The 18,010-nt window shown below is 36.0% G+C and overlaps 1 protein-coding gene across 4 annotated transcripts in view; it reads right to left on the reverse strand.

Annotated features, from left to right (window-relative positions):
* MYO3A (myosin IIIA) overlaps positions 1 to 18,010 on the reverse strand; it is a 240,351-nt gene that overhangs the window by 126,574 nt on the left and 95,767 nt on the right. For 3 of the 4 annotated variants that reach the window (XR_007403741.1, XM_025463908.3, XM_025463904.3), the window contains exons 11-14: positions 4,576 to 4,675; positions 2,826 to 2,942; positions 1,482 to 1,586; positions 1,290 to 1,373 (exon numbers count right to left, since the gene is read on the reverse strand). Coding sequence is in view for 3 of the 4 variants with exons in the window: in XM_025463908.3 (XP_025319693.1) it covers positions 1,290 to 1,373; positions 1,482 to 1,586; positions 2,826 to 2,942; positions 4,576 to 4,675 (406 nt within the window). In the remaining variant the exon portion in view is untranslated. The remainder of the gene's footprint in view (positions 1 to 1,289; positions 1,374 to 1,481; positions 1,587 to 2,825; positions 2,943 to 4,575; positions 4,676 to 18,010) is intronic. The other variant, XM_049096892.1, reaches the window with a different exon arrangement.

An 18,010-nucleotide genomic window follows, 5' to 3' on the forward strand; every position in this document is an offset into this window, starting at 1 on the left:
AGTTCCAGCTATCCTAAATCCTTCTCGGCAATTAGTATTGTTAATTTTTAAAAAATTAACCATTTTAATAGATGTATAATGATGTCTCATTGTGTTTTAATTTGCATTACCCTAATGACAACTGATGTTGACCATTTTTTTATTTATTTGCCATCTACAGATTATCTTTGGTGAAGTACTTTTCAAATCTGTTCATTTTTAAAATAAATTTTTATTTAAGTATAGTTAATATACTCTTTTGATCATTTTTTATTACTTGGTCTCTTACTGAGTTTTAAGAGTTTCTTTTTACAATATATGCATTAAGGATCCAAGTCTTTTATTAGATATGTGACTTGTAAATAGTTTCTTTGAGTATGTAGCATGTGGTTTCATCTTCTCAGCAATGTCATTAGGAAACAGAAATTCTTAATTTTGGTGATTCTAATTTTTTCCTTTGTGGATTATATTTTTAATGTGGAATATAAATGCTGTAGCTCTCTAGTAAGTCTAAAAAATCAGGTAGTTTTAATCCTCCAACCTTGTTTGGAGGATTCAAACATAATTGTTTGATTATTACAGTTCCCTTGCCTTTCCATATAAATTTTTGATTCAGCTTGTCAATTTCTGCAAAAAAATATCCTGCTGAGATTTTTACTGTAATAGCACTGAATCTACAGATCAATTTGTGAAGAACTGGCATAATAATATTGAATCTTTTAATCCATGAACATGGTATATCTCTCCATTTATTTAAATATTCTATGATATCTTCTATCAATTTTCTCTACTTTTCAGCAAATTTCATACAAGTTTTATAAGACTTAAATAGCTAATTTTTTGGTTCTATTATAAATAAGACTTTTAAATTTAAATTTCTAATTGACCATTGCTGGTTTATATATATATAATGCAAATTAACTTTTGTACTATATGTGATATATATACATTTATAATGTATATAAAATATATAAATACAATTGATTTTTGTATATTAACCTCCCTTTAACCTGAAAGCAACAAAAAGAGAAAAGTAAAGAAAGTATTCAGTAAATGTGCTGGGGCTAAAGGGAGAAAATCACATTTATAAAGTCTTTCCTAGTAAGAGTGACAAAAGTTAGAATATCCTCAAAACAGAGTATATGCTTTTTCTACTGTTTGTTGTATTTTAAATTCACAGAGAATAGCATGTGTGTTTTATCATTTCCCTACATTATTAAATGTGGGAATTAGTGAACATTAACTGAATCAGCCCTATTAGGTTCTGAAATATAATAAGTATTTGTTAGGATAGAGAGAAAACATGGTACCTTTCCAAGCACTGTCAGCTGCTGAACCAAAAGATGAGCACTTTCTGTCTTTCCTGCACCACTTTCTCCAGAAATAACAATGCACTGCACAGTGAGAAAAGGAAACCATGAGAAGACTTCCACTTCACAACATCTGGCTCACACACAAGAAGCTAAAATGAGAAATTTCTAAGGAAGTGAGACTCTCCTTACCTGATCTGAATTATATGCTACCATTGACTGGTATCCTAAATCAGCCATTGCAAAAATGTGAGGAGGATTGGCGGTTCTCTTCGCTCCAATATATAATCTGGAATGCTAAAGATCAAAATGAACACATTTTGTGAGACTTTCCTTTTTGTTTTTGTTTAAATCCTAGATTATTTACAGGCAGAACACCCAATTTTTAAAGCAAAACATAAATCAAAATACGTTTTCATATCACCAAAACATTACACACGTTACACACACATACTGCACACACATATATGCACAAATCATACACATTATATAAAATAAAAGCCTGACATAAAAGAACCCAGAAATATGATGTGACATAATAGAATATAGTATCACTCTGGTAGCAGTATTTAAAAGAAGACTCTGGGAAGTGCATATCACTTCCAAAGCAGAACTTGATGTTTCAAAATATTATTATTTCTTTAAATAAAAATAGACTATAAATAAGAATCAGGTATCATTTTGTTGACTATTCCCTGGATATGATGATGTCTGGATATGATATGATAATGTCTGACATATGATTGCCACTTTTCTCCTTTCATGTCATTTGACATACAGTCTTTGATTTGTCCAAATCACCAAGTTAACTGATAGAAGAATCTGAAGAAAGCCCAGATTTCTGGAACTTAGCTCAAGGTTCATAAACTTACCATTGTTCTTGTAAAATTTAAGGTGGTAGAGTATGACAGAATTATTTATTTCTCACATATAAAAAACCTATTATTCATAGTATTAAATGATTTTCTAGAATATACAAATAGCTAAAAGAGAATAGGTCCAATTAAAAATGAAAGACAGCTTAGTTCAATTCCAGAATACTGTTCTACATTTAAACCATTAGGGTTTGAATAATGGATAATTATATATTTGTATTCATAAAACACACATCGTCTGATACTAAAAACCAACCACTATGTCAAAAGGAATTCTTAAATTCATAATGACAAGTTTCACAGCCACTATGTATATATTACATGTGAGACAATATAATTATATTTTGACTCTCCCATATAGGGTTCAGAGGTAAACAATACCCATGCACTTTTGCAGGTATCTCTTTATTAATATGATACATAGTATAGACCAGTTACTAATGACTGGAAGTAATTACCATTCTGCCATATACTTTCGGAAAAAAACCACGAATCACATCCAGCTTGATTCACCTTCTATTTCTATCTCTATGTTCTAACTATTGATTTCACTGTTTCTTCAAGGCACTGAATAAAACTATCTTTGGCATCATCTAAATTAACTTGAGTATCTTAATAGTATAACTATTAGCACAAAAAGAATGCAAGCCACACCACATACCTCTGTGGAATAAAGACCCAGACTCTGGAAAGGGTTAAGAGCAATGAGTATATCTCCCACATAGATATAAATCTGATCTCTGGAATAACATTTCTCAAGTTGCTCTGAGACTGTATTCTACAATAAAAAAAATAAATTAAAAAAATCATTATGGTCAGTTATAAGTTAAAATGTAAACAATAATAAATAAAACATCTGGAATTGGGGTCAAAGATCAGAAAGGAATAGCCATGCTGACAGTAAGTAGTATAACACTAGATCAGCATTCTGCAGTGTTCTGGTCAGTGTTACTCTTCCACTTGAGAGGCATTTTCTTTGGTCTTGAGAGCCACAGAGGGATGGCATTGTTCTGTGTGTTTTCCAAAGGCTATATGAGATATTACATAGATATTATATGTAGGGAGCCTTCCAGAAAATAAGTGAATGCAGGAGATGAAATAAAAAGGAAAAATTAATAGAAAAGGAAGGGGAAAATACAGTGAACATGACTTTATTGCAAATGAAGGTTATTTAATGGCTGTATAGAATGTCCTAGCCCTTTGCTGAGACATTTGGCTTTATGAGGCACAGTAAAAAGTTCAGAAAAGTAACTTTCACAGTTGATAAATCATGAGTACATGAAATCAATTTTAATTGTGTCAGAAATCATCACTTACAGTATGACACAAGAGGAGAATAGAAGACCATAGCTCAAAAATGAGACAAAAACAAAAGCACAGACAACAGAAACAAGCAAGCCCAATGTTTAATATATAGGTCAGCAATATGATGAACAAAGCCTTCTTAATAATCCACAAGCCTAGAAATTCCCATCACTGGAGAATTCGGTATGAAAAGATTCATAAAGGTGTTGGTAATCTCCGACTGGCAAATACTACTTGATTACAAAATGTTTGATATTCTCAAGAAAGATTATTTTGAGGAAGTACTTGAGTTGTTTAAGCAACCCTTAATTTACCAAATGACTACTTCTGTTCAGAAAATGTCTCCTGATTTGTTGAATTTCTAAGCATATCTCAGGCATACATTAGATGTATTTGAAAAAACCAGTTGATCATGCAGGATAGAGATCCTAATCTTTGACTGAAAAGGAGCTATTTATTTCTCTAATGATCTGATTACCAGAATAAAGGGAGATGAGGGGGAAGGGAAGCCATAACTATAATTTACCAGCTTGGATGTGTACCTTCACAAGAGATACTTGAAATAGTTCTGAAGTCACTAGGATAAGGAGTTTCAAGCAGAATTCAAAGCCCTGTGAGAACAGGAACTCTGGGATCTCATGAGGGGAATAATGACCAGATAAGAGAGGCTCTCAGGGTTTCCTAGAGGCCTCTGGATACAGCCACTGAGCATGGAGCAGAAGAAATAGAGGGAGGATGCTGTGTGGAGGTTGTAGGAGGCAGACAATTTTCTGACCTCAGTAAATCATCCCTCTGAGACTCCCAAAACGAATTCAGGGGAAGGAGAGTCTGTAATTTATAGGCAACACATGCTAATGGGATCCCACATCCTTGTAATTTGACTATCAAAAGAAAAAATTTAAAAAAAGGAAAAAATGGACATCAGGCTGTAGAGATCTGGGAATTTGAGTTACATGTAGTCAAAGTAAGATAGGAGAGATAATCGGGAAGCTAAGAGACAAGGAAAGCTTACAGATGCTATTATTCAAACAACCTCCTGCACATACCACCTCTGTAAATAAAACAAAATCTAGAATGTTTAAGTTTAATTAAACTGAGTCTCTTACCTCATCCAAAACGTCTAGGGTTGCTAAATCATCTACATCCTTCAGACTGGACATTAGTGATCTACTGAAGTTACTCTTCTTGGTGTGAAGACGCTCATGTCTGTGGAGCAGTACAGAGAGAGAAACACTTTCTGTCTTGAGAACTTATTACTGATCACCGTAGAGGTAAGTTTTAGATACATATGAGACTTACAAAACTTCTGTGAAGTTGATTTCTTCAATTCAGTGCTAATCATTTACCAGAACATCGTCTAATATATTTGATCTGTTTTCTCTTCTCTATTGGAAAATTGCAACATGTCAAACTTACTTCACGGATGATGAGAAGAGTTCATTATTTCTATCAAGAACTCTCCTATATATAATTTGCCTTAAAAAGCTTCCTCTAAATTCCTATGTGTGATTCAATCTGTTTGAAAGTGGTGAGTCAGAGAGATCTGAATTCATTAGATTTCCGATTTTGTCTGAGATAGTGTCAGGCCATTGGTGGCCAAGGAATGGTAAGATAAAAAATTATTATCCAAAAAAATTTAAGAGGAATACAAAATAAACACCACTGTGGATTTCCAAATGGTTAAATGTATGTGGGAAATTGGCTTCAGGCAGTAGGAAGTTTATTTTCAAAGTAAAACATTTCAGCAACTTCTGATAACAGCCAGAAGATCTTGATTTGACATGAAGGCTGGAGAAGTTGCTGTGATAAACATCAGGGTTTGTTTCAACTTTTCTGGACATGAAATTATCATCTCCTTGGTATTTTGAACAAAACTGTATCTTCAGTGCTTATTTTTGGAGATACAATAAACTTTTTAAACAAAATGGGGTTAGAGGTGCCAACCCCCAATGGAGTCAAAAATCCAAGTACAACTTTGGCTCTTTAAAACTTGACTTCTAATAATCTACTATTGATCAGAAGCTTTACCAATAACATAAACAATTGATTAACACATATTTCCTATGTTATATATATATATATATATATATATATATATATATAAAATTCTGTATTCTTACAATAAAGTAAGTTAGTAAAAGAAAATACTATTAAGAATATTGGGTGATGAGCATTAAGGAGGGCACATGATATGATGAGCACTGGGTGTTATATGCAACTGATAAATTATCGAACACTGCATTGGAAAGTAAGCATATATGTTGGCTAATTGAATTTAAACAAAAAAAAAAGAAGAAAACCATAAGGAAGAAAAAATACACTTACAGTGTTAATACTGTATTTATTTAAAAAAATCTGTATGCAAGGTTTGAGGCAGCTCAAACCTGTGTTGCTCAAGGAGCAACTGTACATTTAAACATTTCAATTTGTCTATTAGTAAAAGGAATAAGTAGACTGTAAGGAATAATAAGAACCATACCACTTACTCAGCAAACTTTAATGGTTTTTTATTGCTTATGAATTAGTCACTAGTTTTTAAGGAATTTTAATTCCAGTGTAGTTAACATAGTGTTATATTCATTTCAGATGTACAATACAGTGATTCAAAAATACATTACTCGGTGCTCATCATGATAAATGTCCTTTAATCTCCTTCACCTATTTCACCCATCCTCCCACCCACCTCCCCTCTGGCAACCACCAGTTTGTTCTCTATACTTAAGTGTCTGGTTTTTTTTTTTTTTTTTTTTTTTTGGTTTGTCTCTTTTATTCCTTTGTTTTGTTTCTTAAATTCCACATATGAGTGAAATCATATGTTATTTATCTTTGTGAGTGAAATCATAAGGTATTTATCTTTCTCTGACAGGCTTACTTCGCTTTAGCATTATACTCTCTAGCTCCATCTAGGTTGTTGCAAATGGCAAGATTTCATTCTTCTTATGGCTAAATAATAGCACATCTTCTTTATCCCTTCATCTATCTGTGGGCTCTAGGGCTACTTCCACAGTTTGACTACTGTAAGTAATTCTGCAATAAACACATGGGTGCAGGATGCCTGGATGGCTCAGCAGTTAAGCTCTGCTTTTGGCTCAGGGCCTGTTACTGGAGTTCACGGATCGAGTCCCACATCGGACTCCCTGAAGGGAGCCTGCTTCTTCCTCTATGTCTCTGCCTCTCTCTCTCTGTGTCTCTCATGAATAAATAAATAAAATATTTTTAAAAAACACAGGGGTGCACGTATCCCTTTGAATTAGCATTTTTGTATTCTTTGGGTAAATACCCAGTAGTGTGATTACTGGATCATATGGTATTTCTATTTTTTTAAGAGATTTTATTTATTTATTTATTTATTTATTTATTTATTTATTTATTTATTTAAGACACAGAGAGAGAGGCAGAGATTAAGCAGAGAGAGAAGCAGGCCCCCTGTGGGGAGCCTGATGTGGGACTCGATTCCAGGACCCAAAATCACGACCTGAGCCAAAGGCAGATTCTCAACCCCTGGCCACCTAGGTGCCCCTATGGTAGTTCTATTTTTCCCTCTGTGGGGAACCTCCATACTATCTTCCACAATGGCTGCACTGGTTTGCATTCCCACCAACAATGCACAAGGGTTCCTTTTGCTCCACATCCCCGTTGTTTTAGAATTAAGTTACTATTGATAAACTGTCCCCAACTCTATCTTCGTCCAGCCCTTCCTTTGGTTCCCTGGATTCTGTTTTCTCTCACTTATTCAAGGACACCACTGGTCCTCTCTCACTCCTAACATCACTCATTTTCCCTCAACTTTTATAGTACTTCTCTCGAAAGAAACAAACACAACATCCTGCCTTGACTTCCAGTTTCTTCCATCTACTGCTCTATTTCCTTACTTTATAGCAAAAAATCCTCATAAGAATTATCTATACTTAATTTCTTTCCATCTATGAAGGAAACTCATTTCAATCAGGCTGCCATCTCTCACCCCACGGAAACAGCTCTTGTTACGAACATTAATGGCGTGACACTGCTAAATCCAATGGGCAAGTCTAAGATCTCATTTTACTTAGCATACTGGCAGTACTGACAAATTCCTTCTTAAATCACTTGTTTTGGTGTCCTGTACACTGCTCTTGATTCTCTTCCTTGCCTCGTTGGCATCTCCATCTGAGAATCTTTTTCTGGTTCCTCCTCATCTTTCTGTTATGTTTGGGATCTCCCGCGCTTCAATCCTTGCATTTTTTTCCTTCTTTGCCTACATTCACTTCCTGATTTCATTACCACTCACTCACTGACCACTCTGCTGATCTCCATGCTTAAGCATCCAACTGTTTATTCAACACTTCACTTGGAAGTCTAATAGGCAGACCTAACACATCCCAAAACACATTCCTGAATACGAAGCCCCAAACCTGCTCCTGTCTCATGAGTCTCATCCCAATAGGTGGTTCCTTCCCTTTTCTGATTGTTCAAGTGATCCCTGGCTCTTCTCTTTTTTTATCTCCCTTGTGCAATTCATATATAAATTCCATCAGCTCTATTGTTAAATTCTATCTAGAACCAGCCATTTCTCACTGTCATCACCTTCCACCATATTGCATCCCAGTACCACTATTGCCTCCCACCCAAGAGGTTTCCCTGTGCCACCTTTGCCTTCTACACTTTCCATAACATGGTAATCAGTAAGATTTGTGCTTAATTTATTTCCTTCCTCAGCTCCTTGTGTGATGAAACTTTATTGACTTTTCACATTTCACCTCAAATGCCACCTCTTTAAAACTTCTCAGCATAAATCTATACATCTTCAGGACAAATATTTTAGTTATATCATTTCAGTCAATCATTTGTATATGGATCTTAGTTCCTTTACTAGATTGTAAAGTCCTCAGGATGGGGCTATCTCTTCAACCTATGCAGTTGGAGAAGCTGAACATCCATATGCAAAAATTTAAAAATCTAGACACCAACCTGGCTCCTTTCACAAAAACTGATCAAAATGGATCACAGACAAAAATGTAAAATGCAAAACTATAAAATTTGTAGAAGGTAACACAGGAGAAAAATCTTGAAACCTTGGGTTTGGAAATGAGTGTTTAGATACAACATCAAAAGTATCATCCATGAAATAAAAAATCAGTAAGTTGGACTTCATTAAAACAAAAAATTCCTGCTCTATGAAAGATACTGTTAAGACAACAAAAAGCAAAGCCACAGACTGGGAGAAAATATTTGCAAATCACATACCTGATAAAGGATATGTATTTAATAAGGCTATTTTACTCCTATTTTCAACTCCTAGATTCCTCAATTTTGATGACATTTACAGAAATTCATGAATATGCACTTACTGGTATGGATAATTTAGTTAATATCTGAATCCCTTACTACACTGTAAATTCCATGATGCATGAGACTATGTGTCTTTGGTTCCCCATTGTATCTGGGAAGCAAGTAGATCTTAGGGTCCTGGGATCAAGTGCCGTATCAGGCCCTAGCTCTGTAAGGAGCTCTCTGTCAAATTTTTTTTTTTAAATTTTTTAAAGAAAGTTTCTTTGGGATGCCTGGGTGGCTCAGTAGTTGAGTGTCTGCTTTTGGCTCAGGGCATGATCCCAGAGTCCTGGGGTTGAGTCCCACATCAAGCTTCCTGAATGGAGCCCGCCTCTCCCTCTGCCTGTCTTTGCCTCTTTCTCTCTGTGTCTCTCTCATGAATAAATAAATATTAAAAAAATAAAACATGTTAACTAAATGTTAGTTGAATGAATGAATCAATGTATATCCCACATAATTTCTGGCACAGAATTTCCACATTTGCTGAATTCAATAGTTAGTTATGTTAGTTATCCCCCTATTTCCAAAGAGATTCATATTATTTTTGAGAAAACAGAGAAAGAAATCCAATTATCCATTTAATTGAAGGACCCTGAATTTTTCATCTGTTCTTATGGGCCCATTTGGCAGCTAAAGACTGTTCCTGGAGAATTACAAGAAGCAGATGGTGAAGATAAGGGGGATCAATATTTGGCTGCTAGTACACTCATTCTTCCACTCCTGTGAATTCATCCTCCTTGATGCTTCTGGTATTAGTTTCCAAAAACTTAGACAAAATCTTGTTATTGTAATCGCTGAAAGCCTCAGATGGCTCCCCATTTTCTACAGGATGGCTTAACAACTCCTTAGTGTGGAATTGATGGCCTTTCACAGCCTTGTTTCAAAGAGCATTTCCAGCATCATCAGCCATCATTTCTGTACCGAATATTCTCCAACATGCCAAGTATTTTGAGATTCTGTGCTTTGCTCATTCCATTTGCTCTACCTGGAATTATTTTCCTTCCATGTCTGGCAAAGTTCTACTTATCATGCAAAATCAGGCTCAGATATCATCCTCTCTGTGAAGCTGTTGCAGGACTTTGGAGAGAGAATGTGCCACTAACAGAGAAACTTTCACCTTTAGCTGGGTATGTTCACCATTTTTACCAGACTAGGAGAAACTTGTGGGCAGAGCCCAAGTGGAATTCATCTTTCTATGTCTGGCATCAAAAATACAGAGGCATGAAATATACTGGTGGTTTGAATCATAACATTGAGCCCCACCCAACTAGCTGGTATAATATCTCTCGGTGTGACCAATCCTATGTCCTTCCCTTTTAGTGCATATCCCATGATTTCTGGCAAATCCTTTAGTAAGCCAGCTGGCACCAAAACCTACCTGACCTATCATCTTTCTAAACTTTTACAACTCTTATATCCACATAATTGAATTCTGGGATTCACAGGGTTTTTTGTTTTTTGGGGGGGAAGGAAAGAGAGCATAAGTGGGGGGGGGGCAGAAGGAGAGGGAGAGAGAGGGAATCTGAAGAAGGTTCCATGCTAAGCATGGCTTGATCTCACAACTCTGAGATCATGATCTGAGCTGAAATCAAGAGTGAGACACTTAACTGAATTAACCACCCAGGTTAATTAATAGTTTTTTTTTTTAAGATTTTATTTATTTATTGAGACACAGAGAGAGAGAGAGAGAGAGAGAGGCAGAGACACAGGCAGAGGGAGAAGCAGGCTCCATGCAGGGAGCCCGACGTGGGACTCGATTCTGGGTCTCCAGGATCACACCCCAGGCTGAAGGTGGCATTACACCGCTTAGCCACCGGGGCTGCCTGTTAATTCAGTTTTAATGGAAAATATGAAATTTAGAATTTTATACCCAAGTATAGGGAGGTTGTCAGGCTGATATCTTCTGGGAAAAGGGGGAAAAGCATGCATGGAGGCCTAGAGGCAGGAGAGTACACGGTGTACTCCATGCACTCGGGGAAGAGCCCTGCAGTTGAAACAGTGAGAGAGACCATGGTGCCTGGTGAACTTGGGCTCTGGACATAACGGGAAGCCAATGAAACATTTTAATCAAGAGAGAGAGTCTGGAGAGATGCCTGGGTGGCTCAACGGTTGAGCACCTGCCTTTGGCCCTGGGTGTGATCCTGGAGTTCCGGGATCGAGTCCCACATCAGGCTCCCTGCATGGAGCCTGCTTCTCTCTCTGCCTGTGTCTCTGCCTCTCTCTCTCTCTGTGCCTCTCATGAATAAATAAAATCTTAAAAAAAAAAAAAAAAAAGGAAAGAGTCTGGAAATGACAGAATGCAGTAGCATATTTTAGTCAAAAAAATCATTTTACTATACTCTAAAAATAAACATTATTACTAAACATTATCACACTAAGGACAGCCAGGAACTGTTAAAATTCCAGTAGTGAATATCTTATAATTGAGGATAATACATTCTAAGAACATATCATAAATGTAGTATTTCAGATTAGTAGAGAAAATAAAAAATTCAAGAAATTGTGCAGGGACAGCTAATTGAAAATTTGGGAATCATGTACCTTATATAAAAATAAATTCCAGGTGGATTAACAAACTTAAATTTTTAAAAATATAATCATAAAAGTTTCTGGAGAAGATACAGAAGAACGGTTGTAAAATAATAATGGGTAGGAATGGAATTTGTAAGTATGACTGAGATAGAAAAGAGAATGAAAAATATGGGGTAGATGTGGCAGGATAACAATTTTAATCTGAGTAGAATAAGAAACACAAGTTATAAGGAAAATTTAAAAATCTGCAGTATGTATGATGGACAGAGGATCAATATGTTTAATATTTCAAGAGCTTTTGAAATTCAATAAAAAGAGCACTGAAAATGAGATATCACAAGATATTAGGATAGTAAAATTGTACTAAACATACAAATTTTAGGCTTTTCTATTTTGATTTGGAAAGATAAATCTATCACTACCATTTCCAAGAAAGACATATCACCAGAAAATACTGAAAGCTACTTATCTTACCTAGATTGATGGTATTAAAATACGTGAATCATATAATCTCTGTTGCCTCTTCCAGTCCTGGAATTCTATAATTTGTCAACCTAATGGGCTTGATAATTTTGCATATTGATTAGGTGTATTACCTAGGAGTTTGGTGACTGCTTCATTATGAACAGAAAGTGTGGAGTCATTTTCTAGGACTCCAAAAAACTCATTTTTTTCTTTGTCCCTTATAAAGACTTTATCGGGGCGATTGTAAAGATGGCTTGGCCCTATTCTAGAACATGACTCCTCTATTAAGATTTCTCTTCAATTCAAGAGTAGAGGGGCTAAGGGATGTGGAGGATGGTTGAGCCAGTTACAATAATGGGTATAAAGTCAGGGTGGATTGTAGATTTGACTGACAAGTTATTAGACCCTGAACTGAATTCTGAGATGGTTATATAGAAAATCAAGTTATTTCTGAAGCTGTACTAATGCTTTCCTTTGTTTAGATTGTGATATTCATGACACCAAAGTAGTATGAGGAGCATGGGCTCTAGAATGAGAATGCTCAGAGCAAACAACAAAAGAGACTTTGTGAGGCTAAGTAAAATAGATTATTTCATGGAAAATGCTTATTTAGAATGGGCATATGGAAATGCCTAATATATAACAGCTACTATTATTCCAGTTGTGGCTCTACCACTTACTAGCCATGTGGCCTGGGGCAAATAACTTTACTCTGTTTTCTCAGATCTATAATAATAATAAGAATCTATTTCATAAGATTGTTGTGGGATGAAGTTATATAACATAGGTGAAGTGATTCATTCAGTACCTTCTGTGTTTAATAAATTTTAGCTATTATTATTATTTTTATGGTCATGGTTCAATCCTCATTTACTTTATATTTAATATTTACTTTTAATTCCTATTTAATTATATTTCAAATTTAGTTGTCTCCATCCTCTTCTCATTCCACAGATACTCTTCTACCTTCAATGAACATGAACTGTAAATACCTGACACTGGACTCAGCATAAATCAAGCAGAATCTGGGCCCAGGTCTTACAAAAGATTTCGCTGTATTTATTATTAAATCCTATATATAGTAGCTCAACAGGAATTGTGCATTTTATCAGATGACAGGGAAACGTTTTTTTCTCCTCTCTGTACTCACTGCAGTGTCCAAGGCTGACTTTACAGAGCAGAGTCAAAGCTTAGGTTCACGGTGAGAAGATACACAGCTGTCAGGGACACGTTGGCTCCAGCACACCTCCCTCCCATCTCTCACTGATGAGGACTGAGTGCTGCTCCCTGCCAGGGCAGTAGAATGGGAGAAGCCCCCTGGCCACTGGAATTGCCTCTCTGTACATCTGCACCATCAGTTACTGTTAGGGACATCACAATGGGCTGCTCTTGAAAGCATGGTCAGCACTGCTGTCACTTGGTTGAGTCTTACGCATTATGGAGACAACAAGCAAAAAAAGAACAGTTACAGCTGTCATAACAAAATAGCACCAGTGAGTGACTCACATTTCTACTCTTTTATGTGGCGTTGATACATGACTAGTTGCATCAATAATATCCCTGTTCAGCTTTAAAATTAGCTTAACATTTAAAATCTACCCAATTAACAATACACAAGATCAGAGGGTATAAGACTGACAAGAACAGTTAAATATATTACAGTCCAATTTCCTTCCATTTTAAAAATTGTGAAAAACGAGGTCAGCAAGCCTGTGATGTGTCTGACCTTGTGGCAAAACTCAATGAACCAGGTGATTTTTTTTATTTAAATTCAACTTGCCAACATATAGTACATCAGTAGTTTCAGACGTACTGATCGATAGGCCATCTCCATTCCTGTTCTGGTTTGTTACACTTCCCTTCCTCCCCAAACACACACACACACACACACACACAACCTTACATTATACATGTTTTAATATCCATTACTGCATTTGTTCATTCAACAAATATTTAAATTTCTGGGGCATCTAATATGTTTCAGGCAATTTGGAGCTTGGATGAGGCTAGGAAGAAAACAGACAAGGTCCCTGCTCATACAGAGCACACATCCTGATGGAATACTTAACAATACACATATAAACAAAAAAGATAGTTTGAGCTAGGACTGATATGTTTGGATAGATTCATTTTTGAAGAAGAATATGTTAAAATCAAGGATGTAGCATTGGCTACCGTTTTAAATACTACTCAATTAATTGACAAAGCTGTATTTGCTTGCATGGGTTTTGAAAATATAGGTCATTCACAGTTAATTCAGGTGCATACAGTTAGTGTATAAAAGCTTTCTCCATAAGTTAAACACTTAGAAAGCTATTAAAGTTGTAATAAATCGGGATCCCTGGGTGGCGCAGTGGTTTGGCGCCTGCCTTTGGCCCGGGGCGCGATCCTGGAGACCCGGGATCGAATCCCATATCGGGCTCCTGGTGCATGGAGCCTGCTTCTCCCTCTGCCTGTGTCTCTGCGCCTCTTTCTCTCTCTCTCTGTGTGTGACTATCATAAATAAATAAAAATTTAAAAAAAAAAAAAAGTTGTAATAAATGATTAAGAAAAACTGAATTATATTCTGCAAATGAAAATTTTAAAAGAATTGGTAATTGTGAAAATATTTTATATCTTACATCTCTTTTGGTCACTAATGTATCCTAAGCACCTAAACAGTATCTGGGAGATAGTAGGTACTCAATAAATACAAGTAACTGAATAAATGATTACTTGTCAAAGGAAGATGTCTTGTCCAATCTTTGTCACTACCTTACTTAATATGATATCCATGTTTGTCTGATACAAACTGAATTCTTTAGAGTTTTATTTATACATAAATAAAAGCTTTGAATTTTTCCTAGTATACTTTGGTTATTTCTTAAAATGAGGAAGTACACATAGATTTTCAAAAGAACATCTAAATGGTTCTATAACTTTTTACATTAGCGAAAATCTAATTAATCATGACCACTATTGTTTTGGTCAACTTTCATTTTTCTGGTACCAAATGTATTTAAAAATGCATACAATGATTTGTTAGGTTTAACTACATACTAAGTACCAGACAATAGAATTGTAAGGCAAAAAATTTTTGATAGTTAAAAAAAAACATGTCTATAGAAGTGATAGCCAAAGATTTCAGAAGGGCATTTTCTTTAGAATCTTCTTACATCAGTGTCATTTTAATAAAAATTTAACTGTGCAACTTAATCTAACCCATATTTATTGAGATCCTGCTATGTGCAAGGCATTGTCCTAGGTGTTGAGGGGTTACTATAAGTGAAAAGAGATCTAGACCCTATATTCAATGAGTTTCAATCAAGTGGGAGGTATAAAAACATTTAAAACAACACATGGCATATGGCAAGTGCCAAAACGGAAGTAAAAATTAAATGTTATGTAAATAGCAGGAGCAATACTTTCCTTCTGGTGAATGGGGAATGGTACCCAGTAGAGTTAGCATTCAATCTTGGTATTTGAGTAGGAACAGGATTAACCTGGGGAAGAGTATTTGTATGTGCGGTGGGGACTGGTGGGTAGTCAAATCTGAGGGAGTAGCACATGTGAATTGGCAATGCAGGGCATGCACCACAGGACAGTGACAATCTGCTGTAGCCAGAATGTAGAGTGCTAGTGTGGGAGATGCCAGAGGTTGAGGAAACTAGATTGGGGAGGGCATGATTATTGAGAAACACAGATGTCTTCAATGCATTCAAATTTCATATGTCTAAGACGCAAAACACACTCTTCCACAACAGAGCCTAGAACTTCTCCAGTGTTCCTTGTCTCATTGACTGACCCACCACCTGATTAGTTGTGCATACTAGAAATCTCCCTCTCTCTAACCTCCTATATCCACTTTATCACCAGATTACATTGTTTTCATCTCCTTAAAATTTCTTGGGTCTCCATCTCCAGTGAGGAGAGGACAGCCCATTGATCGAGGTTAGGAATAATAAGAAAGGCATGGAAAAAAAAATGGATGTCATGAAAGCTATAGAACACATGTAAGAACAGTTTAGAAGGTTTGCCCAGGGCTGCTGACTTAATACATGGGGGAAAAGGGGGGTCATTTCTTATAACTGAACAATATTCTGCTTTCCTAACTCGGAGAGGGTATTTAATAAAACCTCAAATGTCTATTTCTAAGGTAAGACCTCCACTACTACTCTCTTGATCTTTAAGCTCCCATTATTCTTACTTGGGTTATTACAAATAGTGAGAATGACCTTTTTAGAACGTTAAGTCAGATAGGTCACTCTGTGGTCAGTGCCCTCCAATGGCCCCATAACAGAGAAGGGGCCAATATGAACTGCCTATCCCTACCCCATTGTGTTAGATCTTGTCTCCTAAAGCTGTCCTCCTGCCCCCTCCTGGAAGGGCCTCCAGCACCTGGCACACTCCTGCCTCACAGGCCTCCTGACTCTTCCTCCACCTGCAGAGCCACAGGCTAATTAATGCACCTCCCCCATTGGGAGGTCTCACTTGGGTATCCCCTTACATACTACAGCTCTACTCTCCCACCCCTGCCAGAACTCACAATCCTCTTTACCCTTCTCTACATTTCTTCTAGCATACATCACCATCTAACATACTACATCATTTACTATTTTAAGTTTTGACTTTGATATGTAAGCTCCACATATCAGTTTTAATGTTTTGTTTCACTTTTTGTTTGTTTTTTAATCTGTTGGCTGCCTTACCCCTTACTCCTAGACCTGATTCTTGCAATGGTTGGTTCTCAAAATACATTTCATGGGTAAAAGAGTAAATACTTTGCTTTACTAAATGTTCATTTACTATGGAGCCAAAGAAATTTTATTATTTTTTTCCTCTGGTAATAAACAATTGAAATTATGTATATATATATTTTTTCAAGATAATTTTACACTTCTAACATTTCCTTTTGCGTTAATTTTATAGAAATGGTTTCCATTCCCGTTACTTTATTAAATATTTTGTTTCTGTAAGACTTAGAAAAAGCAAAGTCAGAATCACTCTGTAAGTTTTGTCCTTTTGTAAAAAGTACAGCTTGTTAAACAGATTATATTTTTCATTTACTCTGTTATACTAGAGAGACATAGTTTCAGACTATAAATATTTTCTTTCTGTGTTGTCAAAGGTCACAAATACCCTTAGGATGCTTATTATAGCTTCACTTGTATTTCAGTTCTACACACTGACAAAAAGAAACAACTATTGCTGCCTGATGTTAAATTTTTATCCTTACTATTCAGTTGTACTACTGTAATGCAACAGCTTTATTTGCTTTTACTTTGGTAAAATATACTCTTGTAAATATCAAGTCCTACCTTCCAAGGTGATTCAGGAGCCATTGGGGATAGTACAGAAATCCTTCATCAAACATAAATCTAATCAACAGTTTTGTTTTAGTTTCTTTATCCATCTTTAAATTCCAGTAACTAAGTCACAACTGGTGGTACCAATGGGATTGTAGGCTCTCACTGGTATAGCCTGGAAGACCAGTTTTTATATACCTACACTTGCGCCCCATTGGCCAGTATGTAGTTCTGAAACGATGGCGGGGAAGGGGGCACACATCAGCCTGGCCAACCTAATCAGCAGGCCAACTCCGACAATGACTGGACTGGAGTGACAGATATCATAGTCACCAAACCTCCACTACATTTCTAACTGCCCTTTTCATTCACAGAGCTCTTCTTCTCTAACATATAATTTTGTAAAGATGTGCTTTCATCTGGATCACACTTGTTCATAAAATCTGTGGCGATGCTAAAAGGAAGGATGAAGCTGAGAAAGTGATACAGGAAAGCAGATGAAAATCTATACCTGTGTTAGTAACTTCCTTAACTTATTCTAAATCTCTGCACTAAATCATCCTATTTTCTCCCTACTATTCTAAATCTCTCTACTACTTTCTCTGTGTGAGTACTGAAGCATATGAAATAAATGAACACCCAAGGATTTTGTGTATACTCTGCATGTTATTATATGATACTCTGTACCATTAGAATTTCATTATTGACACATTTAAAATGACTTCTTGATTTTTCTTTTCTCTAACGCTATTTACCCATTCATACCATTCCATACTCTAGAATAGGGGCTGGCAAATTTTCTCTGTAAAAAAACAGATAAATACATAGTTTCAGCTTTGAAGGCCATATGACCTGTGTTACAACTATTCAACCTTGTCATTAAGTGTGAAAGCAGCCATAGAGATAATATATGAACAAACAGGCATGATTGTTATTCTAATAAAATTTCATT

This window comes from Canis lupus, chromosome 2 (assembly GCF_003254725.2).
Source record: "Canis lupus dingo isolate Sandy chromosome 2, ASM325472v2, whole genome shotgun sequence".
NCBI classification, from domain to species: Eukaryota; Metazoa; Chordata; class Mammalia; order Carnivora; family Canidae; genus Canis; species Canis lupus.